This window comes from Watersipora subatra, chromosome 1 (assembly GCF_963576615.1).
Source record: "Watersipora subatra chromosome 1, tzWatSuba1.1, whole genome shotgun sequence".
Classification (NCBI taxonomy): Eukaryota; Metazoa; Bryozoa; class Gymnolaemata; order Cheilostomatida; family Watersiporidae; genus Watersipora; species Watersipora subatra.
This window is the reverse complement of record NC_088708.1, coordinates 7,805,476-7,816,007: the sequence shown is the minus strand read 5'-3', so window position 1 is coordinate 7,816,007 and position 10,532 is coordinate 7,805,476. Positions and strand designations below refer to the sequence as shown.

Sequence of the window (10,532 nt, the reverse complement as noted above, 5' to 3'; positions counted from 1 at the left end):
CCGAGGTGAAAGCTCTTTTTGTCACTCTGTACACACCTGTGCATTATATTGGGTGTGTACTTGCCATAATGCTTTATACAAGGTGTCTACATGTATGGGTGTCACGAAGCCTTGGGGCTTTATACCACGCAAGTTTCACGGCAAACACATCTATATTTAAAGTTTTAGGATACATATTTGATTGTATGACCAAATCGACGTACAGCAAAAAATTAGTGATTGAATAAGTAATGAAAAATATTGAATACAAATTGGCACACACGAATATAAAATATAGTAGCCTATTTTAATTTTAATCTAAATTGTCTGGCTAAAAAATTAAATACATTTATAGCTTGGGGTCATCTGCAACTGTGGTAACAGCCTCGTGGATGGCTGTGGCCAAGTAGTCAACGTTCTTCAGTGTCACTCCTGCCATGCTGATCCTGCCATTCTTCATCAGGTAAATGTGATACTCTTTGGTTAAGAACTCGCACTGACGAACTAAAATACAGCATAACACCGCTAGTACACATATACATTACTTAGTTTTAGCCAGTGTTTGAACTAAGTCAAGTCGTGAAAAAGCGAAAAATGAAAATCAGCGCTTTTGTTCTCAAGGGTTACTTTAATGCATATGTCGCAGATGCATGTAGTTTTTTTGGAAAAAAATTGAACCATTGCTTTAACATAAATTTATCTAATGGGTTTGGATTATACTTCAATATCCGTACGATTATGGGTAGCAGTGCCATACAAGCCATACAAGATAAGACAATTGACATGAAAATACAGACATTGTCTAGATCCTTGTTAGTATTAATAAATCCGCTATATATCTCATCGTGTGTGTCTGTGTTAGTCTATACGAACACTACGCGTTTCCACATTTTTGCCTGTTTTCATCCACATTTCACAAGCAAATACTCCTGCCTTCCACCTGGAGTTGTCTTCACACGCATATACTCCATGCCTTCCATCAAAAATATTTAGTTTCCCAACCCTGTCTGGTTTCAGAGAACCGGCCTCTTACACATCTGTATGATTAGAAACCAAAAAATGCTCTTTCATGAGCATCAAAGACAATTACCCTCGATAAACATGTTCATAGATTGTTGCCGTGAAAACAGTGTAGTTATCAGTGCAAATATCTGACTGGAAAGGAAAGAAATCCCAAGCTAAGCCGAGTTTAATGCAAGACAATCACTAAGCACCATTAAAATTCATGCATCAAATATTTCACATTTGTTCTCTGCTATAGCAAAAATAGTCGGTTTTATAACACTGTCCAACTACTTCATTATTGAAAGGTTTATTGAAGCGCTATTTTCTATGAGAACATGCAGCACAACCTGTACGGTAGCGCAACCTGTGTACTAACACAACCTGTACGCTAACACAACCTGTACGCTAACACAACCTGTATGTTAGCGCAACCTGTACGCTAACACAACCTGTACGCTAGCGCAACCTGTACGCTAGCGCAACCTGTACGCTAGCGCAACCTGTACGCCAGCGCAACCTGTACGCTAGCGCAACCTGTACGCTAGCGCAACCTGTACGCTAGCGCAACCTGTACGCTAGCGCAACCTGTACGCCAGCGCAACCTGTACGGTAGCGCAACCTGTGTACTAACACAACCTGTACGCTAACACAACCTGTACGCTAACACAACCTGTACGCTAACACAACTTGTATACTAGCGCAACCTGTATGCTAACACAACCTGTACGCTAACACAACCTGTACGCTAACACAACCTGTACGCTAACACAACCTGTACGCTAACACAACCTGTATACTAGCGCAACCTGTATGTTAGCGCAACCTGTATGCTAACACAACCTGTACGCTAACACAACCTGTGCGCTAACACAACTTGTATGCTAACACAACCTGTATACTAACACAACTTGTATGCTAACACAACCTATATGCTAGCGCAACCTGTATGCTAACACAACCTGTATGCTAACACAACCTGTATGCTGTGTTTGGCAGTTTAATACTAAACTTTGTATTGCTTCAAAAGATCTCTCTAGTTCACCAACTTTCTACTGGAATGCCGCGCAACAAACGCTTACCGTTGAGCCCTGTGAAGCTGAACATGCCGATCTGTTGAACTATGTGCTCCCAAGTACCCGGGGTACCAAGCGATCTCAACTTTTCATACAGCTTCTGCCTCATCAGCTTTATCCTGTCCGCCATCACTTTCACATTCTCTTTCCTAACCAGCAAACAAGTGATTTAGCCATTGCTAAGCTTATTCTAAAGATTATGCTTTGTAGTGATTGCAACTTCACTTAACCAAATCAGCAGACCAAAAGGCTCATCATTTTATCAGAGGATGATATGCAATCGTTCAAGCTAAGTTTAAAAAATTAAACATATTTTTATGCTAAGTTTTGAGATATCAGTGCTCAAAGTTGCAGCATTACGATGCCGATAAAATAGACGCATAAGAACAATAGACATGGTTTTTATTGCAAGCGTGAAGTATATTTGTGAAAATATTTCGACGAATAAGGATGTATGAAAATGTAAACATAAACCATCTCGCACATATACGTCACATTTTAGCCGTTTTGGAAAACGAATCCAAACTACGGCGGACTCGCGTGGCTGCGATTTTCTGTTCGTTTTTGAGCTTTTAAGAGCTTTTAATCACATTCCCACATATTTGGCACCTACAACACAACAGAGTAAGACATGGCGAATCTTTTAATACCAAATAACTGTAATGTGAATTTTATTGCAAGTCAACCTTTAAGTAAGAAACACCCATGTTTTAAATGGGGTCGGAGTTGCTTCCACTACGAATAATGAAAAACGGTAAAATCTTAATGCATTCGACGTCATTTTAATTCGCTAAATTCGTGCAAGGCATTCACTGTGAGAGTATTATTCAAGATCATAAAAGTGCTCACTGCTGATGGATCGAATCAATAATACTTGGCTAGGCTCACCATGGTAGAGGTAAAATCATTTTAGCACACTTCAGCACAAAGCCACGCGAGTCTCTGCTACGAAAAAGTTCTATCGTCGTTCATGCGACCTTTAAAGTAAGACATGTATGCCCAGTGGTAATTCCATTGTACTTTGTAATACAGAGAGTAATAAAGAACACAAAAATAAAATTGCGATCGGGCATCCTGGCTTAGTTAGTGCAACTAGTTGACTACGCATGAATTGAAAAGTGACAGTGATTTGATAGTGAGTTTACTTTAACAAATTTTGAAGTGGTACATCACAAATCTTGGAGCGATCTACATAGTGTAACTCTAAAGCTTTAAAACGGTAGGGTGCAAATTTATCGGCAGTAGGCAACTACAAACCTTTTTTAAGTGAAACGCAGTGAATATCAAGCGTAATTGGGTGCGTTAATTAAGCGTGACATGCGTTGCGTGCGTTAATGCGTGACATCCTAAATTCACACAGTGCAAGACTAATGATATGTCACAACCTTGCAATCACTTGTAAAATATACAGTAGAGGCTCTTATAACACGAATTCAAGATAACATAAAAAAATCTATGCAGTTTTTGCTTTATACTACGTAAAAAATTTCATATACGTAAAATGTCAAGTAGGAGCAGCTTCTTAAATTCGATTTAAATGGTAAAAAAATGCAGTACGTCAAGCATTATATCTATTATATATACAACTTTCATGACATTTTAGTTCGTCATGATAGATCGTCAGATGTGTCCAGAAACAGAAAATGTAGCTGTGCGATTATTAATAAATACTTAAAAGCAATCGATTAGTGCAGACTAGCTGCATTACCCGTCAACGGGATCAGATTCTTGTACAGCAAGAGGTTTATTGAGAGTTGTCTTCATACTGTAAAACAACGCCAACTATGCAGTTACATCTCCGTCTCTCCCCTCTCCCTCTCTCCCCTCTCTCTCCCTCCCTCGTTCTCTCCCTCTCTCTCTCCCCCCCCCCTCCCTCCTCCTCGCTCTCCCTCTCTCTCTCCTTCTCTCCCTCTTTCCCCTCTCCCTCCCTCTTCCCCCTCTCTCTCTCTCCCCCCTCTCCTCCTCGCTCTCCCTCTCTCCCTTTCTCTCTCCCTCTCTCTCTCCCTTAGTTCAACGCAACACATGCGGATAGACAACATTTTTGGTTTTTCTGTCGGGCATATGAAGAAACAGTTTTCGGCGTGTGCCTACTTTTGAGCAGGCGACGTATAGCTGGTCATGGCTGATGCAGGGTGACAGTAAGTCGATAGCAGCTGCTCTCTTTCTTTTCACAATAGCGTATCGCAACCCTCAGAGTACTCGTGAAAGTTCTGTAATAGTAAGTTACAGTAGGCCTACTCAGAGCTGGAAAAAAATTAGTAACTCGGCTGCTGAAGGAAATGAACATGACCCACTATCACGAACAGCGGCAAATCCAACGTTATTAAGTAGTGGAGATGTGGCAATTCATAGACAATACAACATCGTATAAGAAACACTTACCTTTTTGATGTGGAAATTTAGTAGGTGAGAAATGCGTTTTTCTAGTGGCTCCAAGAAACAAACGTTTACGTGACCTTCTCGGTACACGTTGGCAGTAAATATTAATTGCATGTAAATAACTACTCATTAATTTATTTTATTTAATGAATAGTACATTTGTATAGCTGTATAGACACCTTTGTATAGGCCGCAGAACTCAGGAAAGGTGCTTTTTAACACGGCAGAAAATTTGCCGTTTAAAAAGCGTGCTAACAGGGGATTTCGGTTAATGCGCTCGAGCGGTGAAAGAAAAACAACAGAATCGCCACACCTTTATATAAGCCGCTTGGCTCAAATCGTCAGAGAAAAGTAGCGGCTAATAGTCCATATTACGAAATTACGATATTACGAAATTACGATAATTAGTACTCATATTAATTCGGTTGGCTTCGTTCGACCGAATGGAAAAAGAAAGACCGCTCTATAATTTATTTACCGTTACTACACATATTAATTCAGTTCGCTTCGTACGACCGAAATTCGTACGACGATAAAAGAAAAGACTGCTCTATAAGGCGGACAGACAGATAGACAGACAGATAGACAGACAGACAACGATTGCCGTTTATATAGTAGATATTACAGCATCGGTCTACCAATCTGAATGTCACGAGTTGGGAGCATCGTCGAAAGTTATCTTCTATTATCCTAGCCTTGACCCCTGGGTAAAGATAGACGATGAACAGATAGACGGTGCTTTTTAATAAGATAGACAGTGCTCTTTTAATAGTAAAAATATATTTTTGTTTTGCTGTATTGTAGACGTATAAAATATCTGTCATTAGTTATACTTTGCAGAACAAACTTTGCTGTCTAGAAAAAATAAACTAATCATCTATGTGTTGTAAATGGATGCCAAATATGTGCATTCCATGAACTTATTGTAAAATACCGCAACCATAGTCTAGAAAACCAGTGAAATTGATCAGAAAAAGGAGACAAGTTGTTGACGCAAACCAATAATATTACAGTTACGATATAGCCAACAAATTAAACAGTTAAGTCTAGTTTTTTATTTTTGTATGCCCAAAGGGTTGAGTTTGAAAAGATCTTGGAACGGATTGGCAATTTATATGTATTTTACTGTTCTTATAACGTAAATTCCTTATAATGTAAACGTTCCTGGAACGGATTATTTACGTTGTTGGAGCGTCTACTGTATCTAATTTATAAAGCTGGATAGAGAGTGAGGACACACCATTCAGTAGTGAGTGCAGGGTTGCTAAGAACAGCTGAGACAATGCGAGCTCCATGACTCGGCGGATTGGAGAACATCTTACGGACAATAAGCTCCATCTGTGATTTGAGAGCCGAGAGCAAAGAATTGTCAGGGAGGATAACGGCTAGACAGCCAACCCTCTCATCTAAAACAGCGCAACTGTACAGTTTTTAGTAACTTCCAAAAATGTACTCAGTAGTAAAGAGTCAGGCTTGATAGTTTCATGTCTTGCATCTATCCAAAATGGACTGTTTTATTTAAATGAAATGTTTAGATAAAAATAACTGATATATCCTACATGGTAATATGGTCAGTTGTAGAACAAATCAAAATTAGAGAACTTCAAACATGTATATGAATCAAACTGACAAATAGCACACAAATAGGCACTAGGTGACTAATTTTAAATATTAAACTGAAAAGAAACAAGCCCTGCCAAAGGATTTTAAAGATAATTAGTACTGACGCCTATTCAGTCATTTTTGAGAGTGTAGTAAGTTACTAATGCACACACTGAAGGTTAAAAACAAAGAAGCATTTCATGATCAGGTCATGCTTATTGCTTGATAGATGAGTGATATAAACCCATAGATATATAAACCATAGATATATCGGTTTATATATCTATGGGTAAACCACATCATTGTGGCTACTTTTATAATTAGCCTCTTACGCATGACCAAAATGAAAAGTATGATAGATTTTCAACCTATAATTTCAATTTACTAACCAAGGTATTATAATGAGACTATGGTATAATAATTACATTTCGACACAGTGGTATACATAATAAGTATGGCGCCTTACAGTGCCTCGCTTCCCATGTTCTCAACTTGAGTTGCTGTTCAAAGATTTCGGGCTGAGTTTTTGATGAACTCGAGTTGTGTTTACAACTCGAGTTATATTTACCAACTCGAGTTTGTAAAAATAAGGTGCAATATATTGGTATTATGGTAGCATAACCGTAGATCTGGTTATATTAACAATGGTACATCAATAGGCACTTGTTAGCTAATAGAAATTAAACTATGTATGTACTGTAAAAGTAAAACTTGCTTTTTATGGCGGATTAGAGTGCCCCGAGTTAGCAACCCGAGTTGATAAACCGATTTATATTTACAAACTTGAGTTGGATCATTGCCAACTCGGAAACAGTAACTCGGGTTTTTCAACTCGCTTTTGAGCAGATTTTCCCGGTTTGCAGAAGCCGAGTTCTTCAAAATTAGTTTATAACTTGTACGTTGTAAACTCGAGTTCATGGTAAAAGCAATAAGTTTTAGTTTTACAGTACATACATACATAGTTTAATTTCTATTAGCTAACAGGTGTTTATTGATGTACCACTGTTAATATAACCAGAACTACGATTAAGCTACCGTAATACCAATATATTGCACCTTACTTTTACAAACTTGAGTTTGTAAATATAACTTGGCTTATCAACTCGAGTTGCAAACTAAAGGCACTGTAAGGCGCCATATAATTAGCGCAAAAGCATTGAAAAAAGATTGGAATACTATCAATATAATTATAACAAGGTACATTAAGCTTTAATGCATTGTCCTTGAACCTTATATGGTAGTTGAAGTATTCCATAGGCATAGCCTAGCATAGACAAGGTCAGACCTACAGGCCGCGTTGTCAATAGTTATCCAGATGGAAAATGGGGCAAACAGAAACTCGGAGCAATTAATACTCTATGGTATAGCCACTGGTATGCATAATTACATACAAAAATACAAAAACAAATGCAGACCTTAAAACAAACTAACACAAACCATCCTACTCTCACTTTTTCTCACTTTATGTGAACTCGGACAAAAAGAGTGAGAGAAGCTTCTTCGTAAATTCCTTTTATGTCAGTAAAAGAATGATATAATATTGCTGAGCTTTGTGAGGAATATGAGTGGAACAACATGTGAAGCTCTATCGACATGTTTGCACTTCATTTGATGCTTTGTTATAAGATGAGTAGTTCTCTGCTTGTGGTAAATACAAGATGGGTTGCACATATCATAAACCAATGATGTCAACAGAAGCTAGTATTGTTATTAAATTGAAACTTGTTATTTTAAAAAAATGATACAGTATATCATATTGTGAGTTAACCTGTGCTGAATAACATTCAGGTGGTGCATGCAAAACTTGTAGCAAACAGAAAGACAAGACCAACGCTGGATAGCAGACAAATTGTATTTATGTGAACTAGGTGTATCTGAAAAACAGTCTTGTGTAAATTGCCAGATACACTAGGAAACTTACTGTAGAGGCCAAAGTTCTTGGAGAATGATTGGGCGACGCACATTTCAAATCGCTGATTTACAAAGTAGCGGACAGCCCAAGCATCAGCATCAAGGTCACCAGATGCGAAGCCTTGATAGGCAATGTCCATGAATGGATATAGGTGTCGTTCCTACAGAATAAAACGACTGGCCTAATCTAAGTTGAAAGACATGTGGCATTATTGCCAGAGCACATGTTGATCAATGCGTTGTTGCACAAAAGTGAAAGACATAATGAACAATATATTGAGTTGTAAAGCAAGCGCTGCTGCAATTTCTTGCACGGTTGAATGATTATCTATCTACAGGCAACCATGCGACACAAGAATGACTTCCAGCCTTGCAATGAAGGAATTTTTGTGCACGACCAGAGTGAATGCCAACTCAATCTATTAGCATAATTACAAACCGGTAGCCAACATTAAATAGACCATTTCACGTGTTCTACATAGACACCATTTCGAGGCTGGAACAGACCATCTTCCTTGGAGAATCAATTAATAAAATGAAAGAATATGCGATGAGAAACCTTCATGATGGCGGCAATCTCCATCCACTGTTCCTGACTTGGGTCAATCCCAGTTGGATTGTGGGCAATGGCATGCAGCACCACAACAGCCCCTTCCGGGGCCTCCTGTAATTGCAACAAGTCATACTGACTAAAACATTTCATTCAAAAACAAAATACAACTTACATTGAAAAACTAAATGAAAATTGCATAGAATTAAATAAATATGCTAGTAATATGCTAATAAATAAATTATATGGTTTTAAAAGCCGGGTAAATATGCAGGTAAATATGACCGATGCATAGTTATACTGCGACTACATTTTTGTCAGCTTATGGAGCCTTGTATTCCAGACAAGTTCATTTCACAGGAACAAATCGAGTAACCTCAGTATCCATGATATCTCTTAATGCTTTTATAAAAAGTAGCCTTGTCAGCAAGCTATAAATTTTAAAGGCAAATATCTTAATACTATAGTAACACTAAACTAACAATAGAACAGTATTCAGATAATTCTATGTTTTGTAAATCCTAAAGACTTTCAGCGGTCACTGACCTTGAGCTTTGTGATTGCACACCTATGAGTACCATTAACTGTCAAATAATTTTATCTATAAATGCAGTTCTTAACACAAATCTGCACCTACAGTCCCTCAACCGAAATGCTTTTACCTTCTACTATACAAATACTTTCTCTAAAGAATGTCTCTGAATATCTTTAGTACATACCACCAACTTGACCATTACAAACCTGCCGATACAGACTTCTCAAAACTGTAAATATCTAATAAACATACCAACAAAAATTGCTTGAGACTGTCAATATCTGATAAACTTACCAACAGAAACTTCTAGAAAATGTCCACATTAAATAAACCTACCAATAGAGACTTCTTAAAACTCTCAATATCTAAGATCCGTTTTTCGGCGTTCCAATAATTATATTTGCGCACTTCATAACCGGCTTTTTCAAATATCCCAATGTGGTTCCCTACAATAACATTTTTGATAATTAAAACATTTGAACAAGCATCTAAGAATTTTAGTGCAAATAATAAAAGTATATCTTAATATAATTATATAGAATAGTGTGCATTAGTAGTTGCAATGATTTACCCCATGTAGGTGAACTGACATATGCTATTCTTTTGTTAGCTTCTTGATGTAATAGATCAGCTCCTAATCTCAGAGCACCAGTCCCACCGAGAGCTTGAATCCCCAAAACCTTTAGACAAAAATATGAAAGATATTAGAAGGATCTTATCATTGCTTCAAGTCATAACAGCCTTTAAAAAGCCTTTAAAAGGCTTAATATCAAATTAAACATTATAAAGTACCCGGGTGAAGCATTGGGGCACTCACTCTTTGTTCTTGTATAGCTGTACTGTCTTCTCCCAATAAAATTCTAACTGAAGCCTCTGTGAATGCACCCAGACCAGCTACAGGCAGATATTCTTTGTTTAATGCCTGATCGCTGGCCATACTCGCTTCCACCTTTCGCACCACAGGCAGCACCCATGGTTTGGCTTCTTCAGTTCTGTAAGCTAAATTTCAAAATGACAAAAGGGCAAACGATTATTTAAACATCAAGTGTTTTGAATAATGGTATGGTTAAATAGAGATCTGTAGCAAATTAGGTTCGTTCGCCAGAACAACAACAATATCATGGTTTCTTATATTGTTGAAGGTAATGGATGACTTGTATACATACCTCCAACAGAAACATTAACTTTGTCAGGGTGGTTATCAGCATTAAAGGCTGAAACCAAGGCAAACACTTCAATCGGTGGAGCTAATTTTACGCTGCTAAATGCCATGACTATGCTGCACGTTCAGCATTGACCAGAACGAACGATCAGCTGCAGGTTTGTACGCAAGAATGTTTACCTTTTTACCTTTGGTGAGCGTGAGTTGAATCACGTCACCCGGCTACGCTAATTATAATTCTGGCCTATTGCCGAAGTGCTGCCCTTGACATCGCTTGTGAAACCTCCAACCATGGTAACGCTAATTTCGAATCAAATACGTACAAGGAATAATAAC

The 10,532-nt window shown here is 38.0% G+C and overlaps 1 protein-coding gene across 1 annotated transcript; it reads right to left on the bottom strand.

Moving 5' to 3' along the window:
- Positions 1 to 122: 122 nt before the first annotated feature.
- Positions 123 to 10,442, bottom strand: LOC137408918 (aspartate aminotransferase, cytoplasmic-like). Its single transcript, XM_068095528.1, has 9 exons — positions 10,201 to 10,442; positions 9,852 to 10,033; positions 9,606 to 9,714; positions 9,371 to 9,480; positions 8,509 to 8,613; positions 7,960 to 8,110; positions 5,677 to 5,842; positions 2,064 to 2,206; positions 123 to 483 (listed from the first exon to the last, which is right to left on the bottom strand). Exons 1-9 carry the CDS (start codon positions 10,304 to 10,306, stop codon positions 329 to 331), a joined length of 1,227 nt encoding a protein of 408 aa, XP_067951629.1. The 5' UTR covers positions 10,307 to 10,442; the 3' UTR covers positions 123 to 328.
- Positions 10,443 to 10,532: the final 90 nt, after the last annotated feature.

What these genes read in the sequence shown, in the direction of transcription:
- LOC137408918 (XM_068095528.1), bottom strand. Translation starts at nt 10,306, where the DNA reads ATGGCATTTAGCAGCGTAAAATTAGCTCCACCGATTGAAGTGTTTGCC. An exon ending in AGATTGCCGCCATCATGAAG is followed by an intron (nt 8,111 to 8,508) that starts GTTTCTCATCGC and finishes TTTATTCTGTAG; the next exon opens with GAACGACACCTATATCCATT. An exon ending in CAGCTTCACAGGGCTCAACG is followed by an intron (nt 484 to 2,063) that starts GTAAGCGTTTGT and finishes GCTGTATTTTAG; the next exon opens with TTCGTCAGTGCGAGTTCTTA.